This window comes from Typha angustifolia, chromosome 11 (assembly GCF_048772165.1).
Source record: "Typha angustifolia cultivar Huaian chromosome 11, ASM4877216v1, whole genome shotgun sequence".
NCBI classification, from domain to species: Eukaryota; Viridiplantae; Streptophyta; class Magnoliopsida; order Poales; family Typhaceae; genus Typha; species Typha angustifolia.
In genome coordinates, this window is record NC_133249.1 from 4,147,482 (window position 1) to 4,167,382 (window position 19,901).

The following is a 19,901-nucleotide window of genomic DNA, read 5'->3' on the forward strand; positions in this document are numbered from 1 at the left end:
CTCTGCAACTAAACAGCCAGAATGAAATGCCCTATAAATATACATCTTCTTCTTTATTTTCTTTTTTTTTCTTGTTTTTTGTGGAGAAAATAATAAGATCAGTTGATACCAAAATATATGCTTTAGTGCAGCTTAAGCTTAATGCAGGATTAATAGTAATAAACTTGAGCTCGAACTGGGCCAGAAATTTATGCTTAGAATAAAAACAAGCTGGTATTCAGAAATTGGATAATTAAATTGTTCCTGGGATAAAAATCCATTATGGTCACTATGATGTAAATAACTCTAGAATTACAAATTTCAATTAGCTTGTGAGGTAGTTCACATTGCTGGTATGTTTGTCTGATAATAGACTTGGAATTCTCAAGATGCCTGCTAGATATGTTAGTAACCAGGAAAGTACTTATTTTTATTTTATACCAAACTAGGGACAGGAAGAACTAACAACTGAAAGTAGCACCTGAGATCAAAGAACTGCTACCTTGTATATAGAGAAGCAGTCCATATTTACAGCCTGACACAGCATGTAAGTGCTCTTAATTTGAGAAGATGATATTCATTTATCGGATTATGGAATCATAGATGCACCAGAATATTCATCTCATATATAGAGAAGCAGTCCATATTTACAGCCTAACACAGCATGTAAGTGCTCTTAATTTGAGAAGATGATATTCATTTATCGGATTATGGAATCATAGATGCACCAGAATATTCATCTCATATATAGAGAAGCAGTCCATATTTACAGCCTAACACAGCATGTAAGTGCTCTTAATTTGAGAAGATGATATTCATTTATCGGATTATGGAATCATAGATGCACCAGAATATTCATCTCATATATAGAGAAGCAGTCCATATTTACTGCCTAACACAGCATGTAAGTGCTCTTAATTTGAGAAGATGATATTCATTTATCAGATTATGGAATCATAGATGCACCAGAATATTCACAATTCTTTGAGCAATGATGGTTTCATACCCAGCAAAAATGTTTCAGGATACATTATTTGTTTTTTTCTTAGTCTCACAAATAGTAATTCTGGATCTTTAACTCAGAGATATGAAAAAGTATTTGCAACGTTGCTGCTAGCGAAGCGGACAGAAATTCTGCGCTGAATAGGGGCCCTGCAAGAAGGGCAATCGTTCATGCCTCCCTGTACATGAAGCTCATTGCATTTTCTGCAAAGAACTTGGTGTGCACAAGGAAGGAAAACCACCGATGTCTCCTCTGTCAAGCATATTACACACTCTCGTTCATGCTGTACATCATCAGATGGAAGTTCCAGGGAATCCAAAATCACAGCCAAAACTTGAGCGTTGATATCCTTCCTCCCATCTGGATCATAGGTATAATAATCTTTATCTGTGATCCTTCTTGTTTCTGCAATCCTTGGAGGGTCCAGTATCCTCCTCAACTTTGAAATCTTCTGTTCAAGTCCTCGAATAGTAAATTTGTACCTTTGCAATTCATTTTCTCCGTTTAACATAAGAACATTTTCCTGTGATTTTGCAGAAGCCTCGATATGTTCTTGCTCTTTTCTTTCAGAGTCAGCCAACGCGAGTGCTTTTCTGGTCATCTCCTCCTCTTGTCTCAATGTAGTCTGGAGTTTCCATAAAGCAGAACAAGAAGTGAAAAACAATGTATATTCTGGTCCAAGAAATAGAAAGGCTCATGGAGTCTCATAGGGAAAGTGAGGCCTGTAATGGCTACAAACAGGAAGGACGAAAAAAGTTTAAAAACAGATGGAAGAAAATTAAATGAACTGGAAAGAGATTCCAATGAGAGGACTATGGTGGCATACAGAATAGCATAATCTACTATTTGAATTTATCTCCTGTTCAATTAATGCATAAGTTGTTAAAAATATCACTTTAACCCCCCAACCCCCACTAAACAACAACAATGAGAACCAATATTTGATTTGTGCATGCAGCCCATATTTGGATAGCGTCCCTTGACCTCTCCAGTCTCTGCATCTGCATGGATAGGCACAGTCAAGCCACGTAACACATACATGAGAAATTCGCCCTATTTCCGCACATTAGATATTAGATAGGTATAAGCCTCTAGTATTTATTCAGGTCAGTCAATAGATCATTTCCACCAAACTTTAGGCATCCTATTTCTTAGTTCTCTTGACAAAAGCTTTATGTTGTTTGCCAAGCTATCTAATGTCACTCTGCTCCTTTTTGAGCTTGAGATCAGCTATTGACAGATATAAGAATAAGCATGCAAAGATGGATAACAAATGTAACACTCTTAAGATTAACTCTTAAATGACACCAGACACAAAAATCTCTGAGCTCCAAATGAAAAGGAAAGGATATGCTAGCACACAAATGGAAACAAAAACTATAATAGCTTATGCGTATATACAAATAGCCGCATGCAAATATGGATATTGGATAATAAATGTAACCCTCCTAAGAATTTAACTCTTAACTGACTCCAGAAACAAAAATCTCAAAACTCAAAATGAAAACGAAACCATATATTAGCATGAGTGAGCAAAGAGAAATTATGATTAGCTTATACATGCATATACTAATATATGCACCGGCTCTTTAAAAGGTGTCCAACTTTAAGAAGCAACCAAGCAGCTGACTTCAACTAAGATGCAAATGGAGTTGTTTTGACCATTCTCGTCTCCGCATACATATACTCATAAATAGTTAAATACATGCCTATATACGTGTATATAGATATATAAATTAATGTGGGGGTTGAAATGGAATGGTTATGACTCAAATGGCAGTTGAACCAAGAACAGAATCTAAATCTATAAAGTTCAATGTGATCTAAAATGTTTAACTGCTTGTTTACTTTTGCCACCTGAGACAACAAGTCGTCGCAGATAACTCTTCTAGTTGCTAGAGTTATACAACATATATATTCACACCTATGAAAATAATTGACAAATAGGCAGTAAAGATGCAAATTTTAATAAAGTTTCAATCTTGTAGTTGATCATTGTCCATCAGATCCAACATACAATGATTTTTCTTTCACAGTATCCAGACTCAAAATCCTAACCTACGTTACTTTCTTCTTTATCCAGTTAACAATTCTTTAATGGAACCATACCAGATTGCTTAACTACGCTGCAACTTTGATTGTTAGAGAGATGGCCGAAACAAGTTTTTGTAGGCATTGCAAGAAGATAAAAATCAGTTCCACATACGCTGGCATTTTTTCCTTGCAAGACAATAATATTGACAATTGATCTTGTACAGCCTTATAAAATATTCATATTCACTTCAATCTAGTAGATATTTCATCTTGAAATCTGCTAGCAAAACAGTATTCATTGTATGACCAATTACAGACTTATCAGAAAGCAAAACTAACTAATTCCATTGCTAATAGGGGAATACATTTATTGCACTGGGCTGTTTCACTATCATTTGCACAAACACACTGATCAGAGGGAGGGATGAGTCAAGATAAAGAGAGAATTACCTGCAACTGATCTTGATGCTGTTTAGCTTTTTCAAGTTGCTGCTGTAGCTGAGAAAACTTATGTTCTTCAGCCACAAGCTCCTCTTGCAAAAGATCCTTCAGTTTCTCCCTTTTCTGCAACATTTTGACAGTGTCTATTTCTTTCCACGAAAATTCTTGGCACTTAGCTGGTGATTGTACAGAAAGCAACTTTTCAGCCTCCATTTCAAGCATAAGGTTGTCATTCTCAATTTCAAGGCTGAGTGCATCAACATTAGCCCTTTCAACATGTTCCTTAGCCCTCATTATTGCAATTTCAATCTCTGCATGTTTCTTCTTGGTGCTTTCTTCCAAATTCTGCCTCTCTTCCTTTTCTTTCCTGAGTAATTGGAGCTCAGCCTTGTCTATGTGCAGTCTTTTGACTACTTGCATCACCTTACACTGAGCCCAGTTAGTCCAGAACTCATTCTGTGCCTGCAATTCTTTCATATATGGAACTAGTTTTAGGGCCATCTCATCTCTCTCATCTCGTGGAACACAGTCTTTACACATTTTATCATACGAACAACATTCAGATTTGCTGCAAATTGGGGGCTCAACATTACAATCCAGTTTAGTGCTAACCAAACTGCTTCTTGTAGATGGCAGTGGCACAGAAAGCTCAGTGTTTGGCATAGAATTTAGAGGTGGGCTATGCACTGGATTTTTACCAAATGATGAAGTCAGTCCAGCACTAAAAGAAAGATTGACAGTTGCATCTCCTTGTGATTCATTTGTTCCCGTTGCTTTGCCTACTTTTAATGAGGTCTTCAAGTTTTTACCAGAAGAGTCTGAGATAGACTTGCATTTTCTGCACAATAACAAATTTTCTGATTCACTGTGTTTACTTGTCCTTGGAGCTGCTTTAGATCCCAATCCTCGACAACTCTTATCGAAGTGAATTGTCTTTTGTCTAGGAATGGAATTCCCTTTAGAACTGCTTACAGGGACATTCCGACTATTCACAGGCTTCTCTTCTTGGAGAGAGTGAGTAGCAGATGGAGAAGATGAGTCCATATTATCAGATGAAGTAACTGGACTCCCTTTCATAGGCTTAAGATTCGATAGCATTTTCTCCAAATCTTTTATGGCTTTTAACCTACTAATATATAAACTCATGATGTCAAGCACAGTTGGAGTTTCAGATCTTGTATTTTGATGATAGGGTAGCATGGCAGCCAGCCTCCTAGATCCAGTAGTCTTAACCGGAGAAGTAATAGCTCTGGAATTAGAACCCAGACCAAGTAGTTGTGCTGGAGGACTGTCTGACGACTCATCCTTTCCACTGCCACTCGGAAGATTCACACTCCTGTTACTGAATATATTCATGTCGCAGATTAGCAAGCACCACATAGCATCACATCTAGTTATGATTGGACAGACCTCCATAAGCAAGCTCACCATATCTGCCAGCACCCATCTCTCAAACTTCTCCAAATCTTCAGAGAGATTCTCTCTCGGACAAGAACACACATTTTCCCAGCCCTCTAGCATTACCAAAGCTTTCTCCACGGTATTCGATATGGGATCACAGCTAGCATAACGGTACCCCGAAATCAACACGGCATTCATGGCGACCTCCTCAGTGTACCCATAAGAGGATATAATCTTGACTGCATTCTTAACCAATGAGTCCAAATTACTTAACAGAATCTCCTCAAGCTGGGTTTTTGTATCTTTGCTCCAAGCTGCCTCCTCTTGCGAGTTCTCCATTTCTAGGCAACCTCTGGCGCCGCAGATAAGAGTCCTGCACACATCACAAACACTGGAATGGTGTTCAAGATTCTTCCCCGTGGCGAATAATTCACAGATGGGACGATCGTTTTGCAATGCACTGACATGCAAATTCGGGTCAGTGACTGGTGGATCAGCTCGGGATTTTCTCTTGTTCCTGCTTCCCTCCTCTTCAATGGACATAGAAGGAAGAGGATTGACACCTATATAGCAACCATCGTGGTCATTCTATTATGCCTCTCTCGATAACAATCTTTAACATCCAAGAATCCGATGCCAAGCAAATTCAAGAACAGAGAAAGCTAAGATGCACATTCTCATAATAGAACTAAGCATCCATTGAAAAGATTCTTGCAATAAAAACAAGATTAAGACTCTTATCAAAATTATTATATAAAGGTACCCAAATGGTAAAGCGAAATATGAACAAGAAAAATTTGAAAGAACCCAGATGCGGAATCGAAAGATTAGAGCCTGGAAAGGAGGAGAAGGGTGGCATTCCATCGATGACCATCGGAGAAATGGATCGCGACCCACCCGAACTGAGCTGCGATCGATCCGAGAGTCGACCGAGAGCGTAGAGTGGGAACTGGGGCAGGCAATGGAGAGAGTTCTAACAAGAACTCCTTTGTCTTTATAGTCTTTCTTTCTTCGTATGTTTCCCTCCCAGTGCTCTCACGAACCTCCCTCAAATGTTAAACTCTCGATTAGGAGGTAATTTGTGACGTGGTGTCATCTATTTATAGGGATAATTACACTGGACTTAGAATTATTGCTTATTTTTTAACGTGTAACTATTAAATTAAAGTATAAATTATCATAGTGCCTTTATCGTATTAATAATAAAAATATATAAATCTTATATTTTAGAGAGGTACATTATGATAGTTAGATAATATTTAAGATTTAAGACTTATTAATATAAAATTTTAGAAGATTAAATAATAAATTATGATACAAATAAAATTTCAAAGTCAGTAGGATTTAATGAGTGAAATTAATCTTTTTTTTTTTTAACAAAAATTAAAACTTGCGGTTAAAAAAGAAAAAACTCAAAACTTACACCAGCTGCAGGAAATGCCTACAAATGAGACTGCAGGCGATCCTGTCTGCAGTGAGTTTATAGGTGCGTTCGATGCTAATAAAACCCTCCCCTCGAACCGGAGAACAGAAGACGAGGGAGAGATAGAAAGAGGAAGGACGATGGGTGGGCTTGCGATCTCCTCGTCGTCTCTTCTTCTCTTCTTCTTCTTCGTCCTCCTCCTCCGAATCCCAACCGCTCGGTCCATCTACTGCGACGAAGACGACTGCTACGATCTCCTCGGGTAGCATCTCGCCCCTCCCTCCCGTTTCCCGTTCACCAGATCGTTCGTTTTCCTTCGACTAATCGATCGTTCCTTGCCGTTAGGGTTTCCCAGAGCGCCAATGCCTCCGAGATCAAGAAAGCTTACTACAAGCTGTCTCTGAAATAGTATGTTGCTGGAATTGGATCTCAATGTTTGTAGATTTGGATGTGTGTGCGTGTGTGTGTGTTGTTTTCTGATGCTTGTATTCATTTTTCTCAGTCATCCGGATAAGAATCCTGATCCTGAGTCCAAGAAGCTGTTCGTCAAGATCGCGAATGCTTATGAGGTGAATGTTTGGTCGTTATTAACGATTTAACGACTGTGTTCACAATTTGTTGCCCGTTAACACTTTAGTTGAATTATATTGCACAAACTTATTAGTTAGTAGAGAAATAAAAGAAAATAAGAGAAATAAAATGGTTTCCTATGTTTTGGCTGATAGAAATTTGTGCCCCATAATGGGGAGAACGTTGCAAGAGGGAGGGGAAGAAGAAGACTGAAACTAACCTGGGAGGAATTAGTAAAAGATGACATGCTAGTACCTGACTTGTTTCAAATCATTGTACTAGATAGAGATAAATGGCAGAAAAGGATCCATATTTGCTCACCGTAGATAGTTGGGATTAAAGGTTTGGCTTTTTTTGTTGTTGTCAACATTAAGGAAAAGACACAATAGATTATGACTTTAAGGAAATCGTACTGTCCCCGCTAATCATCTAGATATCTAAAACACATTTTAGGGAAGGCGTGAAAAGGAGTGGATGTGGTAAGGATACACTTCAAAGGGCCACTTTTTCTCGGCTGTTAATGCGCCATGCCAGCCTAATCCTGGGCATGGGAAATTTCTCACCTCATATAGGGTCACACCAGTTAACTTCAATTAAATCTATGATGACATGAATATTGACTTCTATTTTCTACTTGATTTATCAGATTTTGAAAGATGAATCTACAAGGGAGCAATATGACTATGCAATTGCACATCCAGAGGAGGTATCACTTTTCATGACATTCTTTCAAATCTCAGTTATGCTGAATTTGTTAGCACGATAGTTTGTAAGAATCCACCATTGAATTGTAGGTCCACATAATTTTCTATGATTACCAAGAAAGTTGCTAGATGCCAACCTTCAATTCTTGGTGTCTTTTTTACCATAGTGATGTTAAATTGCATACGTGGCATGCCTTTCAAAACTTAATTGAAATTTGAATCAGGCAAAAGAGGTTGATATTTTAAATGCACTTCCGCATTTTTTAAAGGATCTTGTAATAAGAAAGATGTAAGATAGATTGATGCGAATTTTAAGAATAGTTTGATTTCTTGTATTAAATTATCTATAGACAGTATAGATGTGATAATCAAGTTGACTAGAATAAAACTTTATCGTGCTATTAATGTCACTGGTATGGGATTATATCTTCTCTAGCAATTGTAGACTGCTGATGATGTTATGATGCTTTTTCTTTTTGTTTCAGATATTTTACAATACAGCCCGCTACTATCATGCATATTACGGACATAAAACAGTAAGCTTTTCTTATATTATCTTGTTTGCATGTCATTAAATTAATGAGTGATTTAGAAAATACAAATTACAACTTGCCCCTTATACATATGTGTGTATTTGTAGGATCCTCGAGCTGTTTTCCTGGGCCTTATGTTAGTCGTTTCGGCATTCCAATATCTAAATCAGTGGACAAGGTATACACAGGTATTGAGATCATATGTGCTTTAAGAAGATGCAATTTCTTGACTTTTGACTTACTATGCCTTCTTGTATCGAGCTTCTTGCTGGAGGCTTATGTGATTAGTTAACTTGTGAATCATCAAAACCTTTTAGAGTTTTAGTTTTTCAGAAGTTAGTAGCAATTTAAATAACTTAAACTAGCTTCTTGCTGGTTTATTATGAGAATTGAGAAGACTATACAGGTGATACTAAATGTTGAGAAACATCATTCTTCATTCCAATGGCATCCACTTAGATAACATAGGATTTAAGTTCTTTGGGTTTCTGAAACATTGGACACAAATGAATGATCCTGTGGCCCATGTTATTTCCTTCCTTTCAAGACTTGAGGTCCAATGGTATGTATTTGCCTTTCCTCGTAAGATTTTTTAGGTCTCCATGTTTTATCCTCTCTGAAAATATTTTCATTTAGGTTCTTCTAAACTCTTAGTTACAATTCTATCATCTGGACTCTGGAATTCTTGGATTTACACTTTTATTTTTTATCCTCTTCGTGAATAAAGTGGATTATCTTCTAACTGCTAATTAGTGGTTACAATGGTATACTTTAACATGAATTGTGATGCAGCCTCATTAATTGGTTATCGATACCTTACTAACAATTTAGTTTCTTATATGTTTGTTGCAGGCTGTAAGCATGGTCAAGAAGACACCTGCATATAAAAATAGGCTGAAGGCATTGGAACTAGAACGCACTGGTGGAATATCGAGCAAAAAGAAAGGTCAAAAGCAAATTGACAAGTAAGAAACATAATCTATATTTTCTAAATTTAACAGCCTTACAGAATTGCAGGTAGAGTCCATTGTAGTTTTGTTAGTCTGCTTCTAGCATAATTCACTGAATTATCTCTGTTAAGAGTGTTTTGTACTTGAAAATACTGTTATCCTTGATCCTGGGTTAATGTGAACCATAGGAAATGTAACTGTCGGTTGAAGTGACATTCTCTAGAGAAAAAGATAATTTACTTCGTCTTATTCATGCCCTATGACCATTTATTTTGTTTCTATCAAAAGACAAAAACCATTTCTGATGATTCAATGGCTTGATTATTCATGCCAGGAAGGTGGAAGAAGAGCTTAGCAATGAACTTGAACTGCAAATACAAGGGGCTGAGAAACCCTCCATGTGGAAACTGTATGGCATCCAGTTTATTCTTTTACCGTACACTCTAGGCAAGGTTAGTATGAACTTTTGTTTAAATTAGTTGCGCTTGACTTTGTTGCATTAGCTCCTCAATTCAACTACCGCTTTGAAAAATTTTCTGCAATAGATTACGTATAGGACTGCAGGCACACATGTCAGTCATGACTGAGTTCAAGTACTTATATAATTTTACTTGACAGATATTGTTGTGGAATATTTGTTGGTTTTGGAGATATCAGATAAAGAGATACCCATTTTCATGGGATGATGCCTGTTACTTGACACAGACTTGCCTCAAAGTGCCTCCCAGCGCATGGAGAAATATTGGTACTTACTGTCTAAACTTGGATCTTTGTAAAATAATCGTTTTGCTTGATCAGATATTACACTTGTATGTTTATCTTTTATAAGCAAATCAAATGTTCCTTTTATCTTTTTTTAATAAAATGCTTTTTTATCACATTAATAGTATGGGTTCTTAATCAAGTATTTGTCTTTGTGATCTAAGTTGGAACAATAGGCTTTGGGTTTTGATTCTACTAGAAGCTTCTACCCAAGAATACTGTTTATAGGTGGAAGCACAAATTGGACACAGTGGATCTTGTTGATTGATTATGTGCAGAAATTGTTAATAAATTGTCCAATATATCTAAACTTGTTTAGATTTTATGTCCCTCAACCTTCCATTTGGTCATTTAACCATGAAAAAGTGGATGCAAACAGGTTGATGCCTATCTCTTATGGACAACATATATTTGATTGGCTTCATAAGTTCTCTGGTTGAAAACCGCATTATTGTCTTGAATCTTGAACAAGGTTTTTTAAACATATGCATATTATTTGTCTTTTAGTGAGAAGCGTACTTGGACATGAAATAAAAGGACAATGAATGCAAGGAGAATACATGAAAATTCTGATTCCAAACTGTCTTCGTATTAGCAGAAAAGATGTGTAACAGTCTGAAATGGTTCAAGTAACAATTTAATTTCTTATTATTGGCTATTATGCCTTTGGAATGCATGAGGTTGATTGAAAAGAGAAAGTTTCGAGGTAATTCTGTTAAGCTCATAGTCTACCGTACATTAAACGACTATAAACATACAATTTATGTATGTACTCCTGGTAAAATATGGACACATTAGAATATTCACCAATTGGGTATACATTTAGAAAGATCTATTCCGAACTAGAAAGACTTTTCTAGCAATATAAGCCACTGTTTTGAAAAGCGGAAAAAGCGGTCGCCATGACGGAGCGGTGCACCGGCCGCCATGACGGAGCGGTGCACCGGCCGCCCCGCAATGTAGAAAGGCGTCGGCAAAAGGCGGCCAAGCGCCTTGGCATGCTGCCTAGGCGCAATATAGCGCTAGGCGGGCCGCCTGGCCCGACTTGGCGGGCTAGCGCTTCGGCCCACCAAGTCGAGATGCGGTTATTAGTGAGCGGGTCGGATTTTATAGCGGACCTGGTTTAATAAAACTAACCAATATAAAAAAATCAAACACTATGTTAATCTTTCATTGTCTCTCTCTTTCTCTCTCTCGCTACACATCTCTCACCGACAAACCCTAGAACTAGCTCTTCCATAGCCGACGGTAGCGAAAGGCGGCGACCACAGCGAAGGCGGCAAGCGGTTGACGGCATCAGGCGACAACGTGCGATGCTCTCTCTCCTACTCTCTCTTTGTTAGTCTCTTCCACAAGGGTACTCATCTCTCCTCTCTCTCCCTCTCTCTCTCACTCTCTCAGTCTCTCTCAGTTTCTCTCTCTCTCCCACTCTCTCCTATTATGAATCAATGGGTTTACTGTTTTCTTTTCCCGAGCTTAAATGTTCCCAATTTTTCCTAACTTATTTTTTCAATTACTCTTAATCTGCTATAATATATAGTTATAGGAATTAATTAGAAATTTAGAGGAGTTAATTGCTAATTGCTTTATGAATTATTGAATTAAGATTACAGAGAAGGAATTTTTTTTCAGTCTCATGCATTATTAATTGGGGGAATTACTAATTGCTTGTTATTTAAGTATATAATTTCTGATTAGAGGATTTTGAAATGTGATTCATGTGAATAAACTAGAGTTAGTAAACAGATATCTCAGTTATTTAGTTATCACTAATAAGCAATTAGCCAATGTGAAAATGTTATTTAGTGTTTTGGTTTAGTGCACTATTAAAATTTATGTATATACTATATTTATTTATATTAAAAATACTAGACCGTCTTGTCATCCGTCTTGTCGCCCGCCTTCCGCCTAGGCGCTAGATGGTGGGGTGGCCGCCCGCCACCCGCGGCCGCTTTTTAAAACATTGATATAAGCATGCCATACAATATGCTACTTTATAAAATGCCAGTATCATTAATACCATGTTCATTGTGTTTCAGATGAATCTGTCAAGAATGATCTTGTCCTGAGACGTCTGTGGGAGAAAGGTAACATGGAAAACTATCTGGCAGAGAGGCGAAGAGAATCAAAGCGTCGGCGATAGATGGTTTCCGACCGAGAATGCTTATTTCCATCCAAGATTAATCATAGAGTTCCAGCATCCTTTTTGCTCTTTACAAAATCGTACACCTTACTGCATTAAAAGCGAAGGCCTCCAATGAGGCCATCCCCACAATCTGCTAGTGCATACAACATCAACAGATTTTGAGCACCTGCTCTGATATACGAGATATGTTCTTTCCCACTTCCTTTTCTTTTTCCAACTTTGATCACTGCAGTGTGCGTACAAACATTAAGCATAGATCACCAGAGAGGCTACGTCCATCAGTTTAGATCAATCGTGTATTGTTAAAATGTTAACTTGGAGGATTACAGGGTATCAAACAGAGTGATATATCACGAACCTAAGATCTGTTAATACCTATTGAAAACAGAATGTTTGTTGTGTCATAGTAGAAAGTACTCAGTATTCTTTTCTCTATGTCTATTCTTATACTTTGTGAAAACATTATGCTGTTACACGTACATGTATAAGATTCCTACACCATAGGAGCAGCCATCCTTCTGAAAGAGGATGCTGAGAAATTTCATATCTAAGATCATTTGTGCAATCTTTCTGTGTCTGCTGAGGACCTCTTTGATGCATCTTTATGTTTCTCTAATGATACGATACTGGAGCATTCCACTAAAGTACAGGGATCAGACTGCAAAGCGACTCATTAAGCTAAGAAAGGCCCTTCTCGTTGTACCGATATGGGCATTGTGTAACTGCATGCATATCGTGAGGCAATGTACAGCTGACGGGCACCCCCAATTGGAACCATTAACTTCAGTAAAACTAGTAGGTTTACCTCAACACGACAGCTTAGGCGAGTCTCGGTGGGTTTAGTTTGATCGCGATGGGACGAATACAATTTGAAATCTAAATATACTAACTGAAACTTGGTAAAACTTAAGTGACTTTATATCTAAAGAATGATGGCTCTTTTAAACAAGTATGGCTAACCTTTGAATTCCTGAATAATCAAAGAAACTAAGTTCTTGCAACCTACAATTGGGAGGCCACTCACTCTACGTAGTCGTAGTTGGGCGTGCTCTCTTCGAACGCACTGACCACATTTCGACCAGTCAAACCTACATCAATTCTTCAAGGCATCACTGTGTAGATTCACAACTAATACGAAGTACCAAAAAATAAAAAATAAATAAATAAAACGACTAAAGATAGGCAACACTGTTTCATGAAAGCATGCTTCCGAGTCTGGTGATCGGAAAAAAAGTCACCATCATTTTAGCACGAGAATGGAATGACATAATAAAAGAGCATGTGCCAGCACTGTACAGATTCCTTCCAGAAAACAGATACTGAAACAAAGTTACTAAGATACATCCAATGTTTTGGAGTAGATCACTTCCTAGATGTTTTCAGACAACTAAGCATCCCAAAGGTACCACGCTGCTTTGTGTCAGTCTGAAGAATGGAAAGAAAGAAAAAACGAAAAAACAAAACAAAACAAAACAAAACAAAACAAAACAAAACCAAACCTAGTGAAAAGCTCTGAGAACTGGATCATCTAGCTTGTGCTGAGTCGAGGCTAGGATTAACTTCTTTGGAAGTGGAACCAACCTGCCACTTAGAAAATCCCTTGAGAAGGGCTTCCTGCATCCATGGATGCCGACATCTCTCCATCGCTTCAGGAACTGTAAGCCAGCTCCTCCGACGGGTGCTCTGTTCAGGCCATGAGTCAAGCTCCTCCCTAACATGCATTGCAAACATTGCGCCCTTGCATAAGCCTTCGGGGCAGAACTCATCTTGGTGACTTTTGCTCTTGAAATAATAGAATCCCAAGCATTCCTGCAACATTAATAAGCCAGCTCGGCGAACAAACAATATGCGAATACATCATATCACGAATCAGCTAAACAAACATCTGAGCATGAAAATAAGGAATCTATGTATATTAAACCAAAGAAATGATTGCTCAGGTTATGATAACAAGATCCCTTTGTGACTTTGTCCTAACAGTTCCTTGTCCGACATTTGGTTACTTCATATGCCACCAAGAATCTAAGTGCTGCTCAGCCTGTACATGACCAGTCTAATAGTGTTTGTAATATAGAGCAAAACTATATATGAATCCACTGCTTTTCCTCCACAGCTTCACAGCCCTAATCAAATGAGTAGAAAGATGAAACATCTTATTGAGTTTAGTTGCAATAACGTCTGTGTGAAATAGAGTATTATGTTTACAGATATAGATATCTACATACACAAGGAACTATATCTGTGTAGGTATGTATGCATGACCATAAATCAACGCAGAACTCATAATATATTTGACAAAGGAGAAATTTTCTCGTTAACGCATGAAAAACTGATGTAAAGCTAATAATAGCTCAAACAGCTATTTATTAAAAGCTTCAGCAGAAATACCAAACAGACATTTCTTTAGAGATACCTTTGACAGAAAAAATCTATAATGGTTTCAAATCCTGATTTCAGTTTAGTTATGACCAACCCTATCTTCCGGAGATTAAACTGCTTCCAAGTATCTCAGAATGGTAAAGAATAATAAAACATGCAAACATATCAAAGAGTTATGATCATTTACTGTTATATCTCCTCGAACCCCCGCTTCCTCAACAGCTTCTCGTACAGCTGCTTCTTCAACGGTTTCATCATTTTCCCATCCTCCCTAAGACAGCATGACATACCAACTGTAAAGGATGCCTCACAGATACTTTCTTTTTCAAGGTAAACAAAAAATTAAAAAAGAAACTAGAAAAAAATATTAATTAGCATGTAATAAAACCATAAAAGATGAAAATTACTCTTGAAAAGTTCTTCAAACTTCAATTTATGCAAATTTAGACCATTGAGTAAATTGAGGGGACAACAAAGTAATACTGAACCTGGAAACAATCAAAATAATAGAAAAACGGGTGCTGTTGGAAGAGAAGGTATCATCTGCCCTCTTTAAAAAATTCTCAGTAAAAGTGATGCAGAATATAAAGCAAGATATCATAGACTAAGACATTGAGAATGGAATAGCTACAGGAAGTTGATCCCTCGTTTGTTATCTCCGAAAGGAAGACGTCAATAATATACACAGAGTTTTACCATATCAAAGAAATAATTGCCAAAGCATTGCTAAAGAAGGTTCCATCTGGCTGCTTTTAGCAGCAGTGGGATAAAATTTCTCCATGCTACCATGAATATTCTCACATTAACTGTCATACCTTGGGAAACAAAAGGCCTGGTCCACTTTGTGAGTTTATCATAAGAACTTCAACAACCTTGTTCTTTTCGTCACAACTGTTTTCACGATTTTTGTATCTAAAGGGTATACACCTGCAGAAGTGTCGTGTTTTAGAGAATATTCCACAAGTTATCTATGCGGAAAAAAGAAAAGCATGAAATATTACATGAATTCTTAATGGAACAAATCAGTAGTATTTCAAATATACCTTGCTGTACAGAAATGCAGATATAAACTTGTACAGGAAAATTAATTTCCAAAGATTTAACCAGGTCTAGCATATGATTAGTATTGTTATTGTTTACCTTTTCTTTTCATATGAAATTACCTATGCATCTTAGTAGAACTTTGACGACTTCATCTTATCTAATCATGAGCTTAAACACTTTATTAAATACCTCCATTTGCAAACAGCACGAATAACTTCCATTGTTAAATGTTTTGCCCCTTTAAATTGACAAATCTAATCATATTCCACCAATACGATACTCTAGATCTTTCCTGTATTTACCCTTTTCTCTTCCTCCCAAGTAGATAGAATAACTGATTACCTCTTCCATGATTTTTTGCAAAGTATCTTTTCAAAAACTACCACTACATATTATATGTCTCCAACTCTCAAGTGTTTGCAAAACATTTTTGTTCATAGAAATTACAAGTCTCAGCATTATCTCAACTGAAAATGCTATGAAGCATAATTTGTGTGTAATCTATGCCCTATGATCACGTGCCTCGGTTAACTCAATTGAATAGCCTAAACAGTGTAGGAAGGAGGAACCTAGCCCAAGATGAACTAATTTCACATATTTGAACTTACAATATACAGGGGATGTTCTTGCTAGAAACCATTTAAAAATGGCATGAAGTTCCCTAAATAAGTAGACATGAAAAGATACTTAAGAGACATGCCATCCTGATATGCATCTCACAACTTAATTAGGATTTTAATATTCCTATATACTACTGGACTACAATATGTCAACAACAATATCAACAAGCTGTTAGTCCAAAGTATTTGGCATCCGCTAAATATTTCTGCATGCTGTACTTTTAACTCTTTAAAAGAAGTATTGAAACTAAACTGGATGCAACAATGATCATAAATAATGACAAGTTCTGTCGAAAGTGAAGGGCTACGATTTCTTGCTTTCATTTTTTTTTCCTAAATTAAATCAGGGAACAAAAATAATCTCAAATGTCAAAAGGCAAGAATACTATCCAAAGGGATAACATGCAAAAACTATGCCGATTGAACAACAAAGCTAATAAAAGACATACAGCACACCAACTTTGACAAACTAAACTAGTTGCTTTCTCTAGGGACATAATTTAATCATTCATTCAATACTTAACTCAGTTCAAAGAATTTGTACAGAAGCATAATTCCTATCAGAAAAGGTTTCATCAGGGTAAGCATCGTCACATTTCCTTTAAAAAATATATATATAATTTTCGTAGAGTATGTCTAAAATTGCAGAAATCATTTTAAAGGACGAGAAACAAAATTACACATTTTTCTTCATCTCCTTCTCTGTTTGAGATAAGAACAAAAATATAAACATTTCAGCTCAAATCGCTATAAGATATGCTTACTAAATTCTAGATCATCTATAACCTATGTCTAATTAAACATGTGATTCGAGGTCAAAATAAACGCCTTCTCCAATCTTCCACCCAGAAGAGAAGAAGAACCTCCAATTAAATACTAGAAAAAAAAAATCATCCAACCAATGGCAAAAAGAAATCTCGCGAAACGTCAACATCAAAGAACCAACCTAGTGATGCCTACCGACACGACAATTGAGCAAATCAACAAATCATCACATGCTAAATAAACTATTTACAATCCCTAATAACCGCAGGTGAAAAGAAAAAATTGCGGAGGGAGAGAGATAGAGAGAGATTCTTGAAGGGGGACCCGGCAATAAGGCGACAACCGCCCTCGTATCGCTGCTGATGTCGACCCGTGCGGGCCACCAAATCGCACATGCTCTTATCCGCCCCCTTTCTTATCTCCCCCACCTCTTATCCTCCGCTTTATCCAGCGCGAACCGGATCGCCAATGCGGCGGCGGCGGCGATGGCGACTGCGCAGGGGTCCGAGGATGGAGAAGTGGGAATGGAGATGAGGAGATCGGAGAGGCAGAGAGAGAGAGAGGGAGACGATAAATTAAAGAGAAGTTGGGATTATAAAAACAAGAGAGAAAAGATAATTTTGATAGTGGAGGGAGGACCGTGAGATGAAGTGGTCAGAGGTCAGAAAGGGAGGGACGCGTGGCTGCCCGTTTCCTTCGGAGTAGACGGAAACGGGGTGGGGGTGGGGGTGGGGGTGTGAGTGGGGATGGGGGTCGGGAGTGTATTGGAAGAGGTCTAAACTCTAAAGACGGAATTTTCTTAAAGTTTTTTTTTTTTTACAAAAATTGTTTTTTTTTTAATCTGAATAAAGGGCCAACCCTCCCGAGATACATAGACACTTAGGCTCCAGCGAGTTATTAGTTGCCTATTATACGCTTCAAGTCATATGCGTTGTCAAACAATTGCTCTGAACCAAACGTCGATTTGCTCCAAACTATTGCTGTTGAGCTGTTCTTCCAAGTTAACCACATTATTGAGCCATCAACCGAATCAAACCAAACCACCGAACCACCAAATAATTTTTCCATAATATTATTTGGGGCTAGAGTTAAACTCATGATCTCCTTAGTTACGGAGAATGTACTTAATCAACTCTAATAGAGTTTGGCTAGTCTCAAAAAGAAAAAAGAAAAAAAAAACTTATAGGTATTCAATGATATATTGAGAGCATCCTTATACAGCAGATTGGCCAGAATCTGTGGTCAAACTAACCCACGAAAAAGTTAGGTTTTGGCTAACTCCTTTGCCACATGATTAACCACCCAATAACAACAACAGGAGAAACAAAATAAATTGAGAATCTTAACCAAAAAAAATGGCACCATCACTAAGGAAAGACAGTATTGAGTTGCAGGATGTCAATCGGCAATTAAATATTTGGTTCAATGAAATAGGTAGAAAAGTTGTGTTATTGAGCATTTATCAACGCATAATGCAAAACTTTCGCCTCGGCATGAAAAAGGTCACTAGTCGAGCCTTGCATAACACCTATAAGAAGGATCTTGCCATTTGAATCATGAAAGATGATATGAATTAATATATCATAAATGGGTTGATAAGTGGGGTCATAAATGAGTTAAACAAGTTAATATAATAAACACAAATACTACTCATTTAATAATTGAGTTAGGCAAGCTGATTCATTTATGACCTAAATCCGATCTAGTTAAACTAAACTAGAATCTATTTAAAAATTAGGTTATCGTGTTGAATTATTGGGTAGGGTTACTATTTGTCACCCTTAGGTTTTCCCATGTTGACGCCTCTCACCATCTCCCTTCCCTTATAGATTTTTTTTCTTTCCTCTCCATTCCCCTCTTTCCTCCTCTAACTTAACTATACTATAGTCTACCTTAATGTTTTCCCCATTGTTGCTCTCTAAGTGGCCTTCCTTTTCGTTGTTGTCCAATTCGGCCCTATCCATCTCCCTCCTTACGACTGTCATTTTCTCAATCTCTTCCCTCTTATTGTCGTCCTTTTCTCAGTCTAGGACCATCTCACATTCCCTCTTATAGTCTACCTCAATGTTTTCCCCATTGTTGCTCTCTAAGTGGCCTTCCTTTTCGTTGTTGTCCAATTCGGTCCTATCCATCTCCCTCCTTACGACTGTCATTTTCTCGATCTCTTCCCTCTTATTGTCATCCTTTTCTCAGTCTAGGATCATCTCACATTGTCTCTTCCCTCAACATTTGTGTCTCACCTTCCCGTGCCGAGTGTGATGTTGTCATCCTCCTTCTCTCACTAACATTGGTTCTACAACTGTCACCACCTACACTAGTTGTCATTGAGCTTGTCCTCTTGATTCACCATCTTCCTTCCCTCTTTCCCTAGCACTTGCTCCGCCACCATCGTTGCTCATGCCTTGTTTATTTTATTCTTGCTTGCCTCAACTTTGATCCAAGCTCTGACTCTTGCTAGGTCCATTCGATTAGAAGGCTTCCTCCGCTACCAAGAAACTATTCTAACTTCAGTTTCATTTCATATGTATGTGTATTTATGTTATGAGTTTGTGTTTATTTATGTGTATGTGTGTGCATGTGCGTAAACATATGTTTGTAGTGCACATAATCGTATGTGGATGTAAACATCGGATCTTCCCTTATCCTCCTCTGCACTTCTCTTCCTCAATCCAATTTATTAAACTTTTTTGGGTAACTAAGTTTACACCTTTGAATTATATCCAGTTTTTACGAAGACCTCCTAAATTTTTTAAGGTTACAATATCCTTTCTAAAATTTGGAAAATTTTAGTGTCACATTTCCATTAGTTTATTGTTAGAAAAATTAGACAAATCAACTTATGTGACAGTCAAATCATGGTACATCAGCCGCAAAATAACCTAGATGCCCATGTTAACGTGAAAATAATTTAATCTTATTTTAGTCTAATAATAAATGAATATACTTTCATCTTCTTTCTTCCTTTCCCATTATTTCCCTCCTCTCATCTTCATTCTTTACTGCCCTAGCTTGCTCTTGCCCACAGGCGAGGTACACAGTAAGGCCCGTGTCGTATGGGATGAAGAGGTGGTGGCAAGTTTGCTGTCGTTGCCCTCCCGTTTGCTCACAGTTGTCGAACGCTACCCAATGCCTACAAAGGTAGAAGAA

General features: G+C 37.5%; 3 protein-coding genes across 4 annotated transcripts; 1 reads left to right on the forward strand and 2 right to left on the reverse strand.

Annotated features, from left to right (window-relative positions):
- Positions 1–950: 950 nt before the first annotated feature.
- On the reverse strand, positions 951–5,771 carry LOC140769821 (putative E3 ubiquitin-protein ligase RF298). Its single transcript, XM_073110695.1, has 2 exons — positions 3,467–5,771; positions 951–1,607 (listed from the first exon to the last, which is right to left on the reverse strand). The coding sequence occupies exons 1-2, from the start codon at positions 5,399–5,401 to the stop codon at positions 1,059–1,061; spliced, it is 2,484 nt and encodes an 827-aa protein (XP_072966796.1). The 5' UTR covers positions 5,402–5,771; the 3' UTR covers positions 951–1,058.
- A 609-nt stretch (positions 5,772–6,380) lies between these two features.
- LOC140771437 (dnaJ protein ERDJ7) lies at positions 6,381–12,381 on the forward strand. The gene is made up of 10 exons (XM_073112999.1): positions 6,381–6,543; positions 6,627–6,689; positions 6,784–6,850; positions 7,498–7,557; positions 8,041–8,091; positions 8,196–8,276; positions 8,941–9,053; positions 9,373–9,490; positions 9,657–9,783; positions 11,840–12,381. The coding sequence occupies exons 1-10, from the start codon at positions 6,422–6,424 to the stop codon at positions 11,941–11,943; spliced, it is 906 nt and encodes a 301-aa protein (XP_072969100.1). The 5' UTR covers positions 6,381–6,421; the 3' UTR covers positions 11,944–12,381.
- A 779-nt stretch (positions 12,382–13,160) lies between these two features.
- On the reverse strand, positions 13,161–17,481 carry LOC140771280 (nudix hydrolase 16, mitochondrial). Of its 2 annotated transcripts, none has more exons than XM_073112758.1 (4): positions 17,079–17,481; positions 15,141–15,252; positions 14,513–14,596; positions 13,161–13,755 (listed from the first exon to the last, which is right to left on the reverse strand). In XM_073112758.1, the coding sequence occupies exons 1-4, from the start codon at positions 17,147–17,149 to the stop codon at positions 13,471–13,473; spliced, it is 552 nt and encodes a 183-aa protein (XP_072968859.1). In that variant the 5' UTR covers positions 17,150–17,481; the 3' UTR covers positions 13,161–13,470. The 2 variants fall into 2 exon arrangements, with proteins under 2 accessions (XP_072968859.1, XP_072968860.1); XM_073112759.1 differs by having other exon boundaries at positions 16,670–17,481.
- Positions 17,482–19,901: the final 2,420 nt, after the last annotated feature.

What these genes read in the sequence shown, in the direction of transcription:
- LOC140769821 (XM_073110695.1), bottom strand. Translation starts at nt 5,401, where the DNA reads ATGTCCATTGAAGAGGAGGGAAGCAGGAACAAGAGAAAATCCCGAGCT. An exon ending in AGCATCAAGATCAGTTGCAG is followed by an intron (nt 1,608 to 3,466) that starts GTAATTCTCTCT and finishes TGGAAACTCCAG; the next exon opens with ACTACATTGAGACAAGAGGA.
- LOC140771437 (XM_073112999.1), top strand. Translation starts at nt 6,422, where the DNA reads ATGGGTGGGCTTGCGATCTCCTCGTCGTCTCTTCTTCTCTTCTTCTTC. An exon ending in CAATTGCACATCCAGAGGAG is followed by an intron (nt 7,558 to 8,040) that starts GTATCACTTTTC and finishes TTTTTGTTTCAG; the next exon opens with ATATTTTACAATACAGCCCG. An exon ending in CATATTACGGACATAAAACA is followed by an intron (nt 8,092 to 8,195) that starts GTAAGCTTTTCT and finishes GTGTATTTGTAG; the next exon opens with GATCCTCGAGCTGTTTTCCT.
- LOC140771280 (XM_073112758.1), bottom strand. Translation starts at nt 17,149, where the DNA reads ATGTGCGATTTGGTGGCCCGCACGGGTCGACATCAGCAGCGATACGAG. An exon ending in CAGGCCTTTTGTTTCCCAAG is followed by an intron (nt 14,597 to 15,140) that starts GTATGACAGTTA and finishes ATGCTGTCTTAG; the next exon opens with GGAGGATGGGAAAATGATGA. An exon ending in GGGTTCGAGGAGATATAACA is followed by an intron (nt 13,756 to 14,512) that starts GTAAATGATCAT and finishes TTAATGTTGCAG; the next exon opens with GAATGCTTGGGATTCTATTA.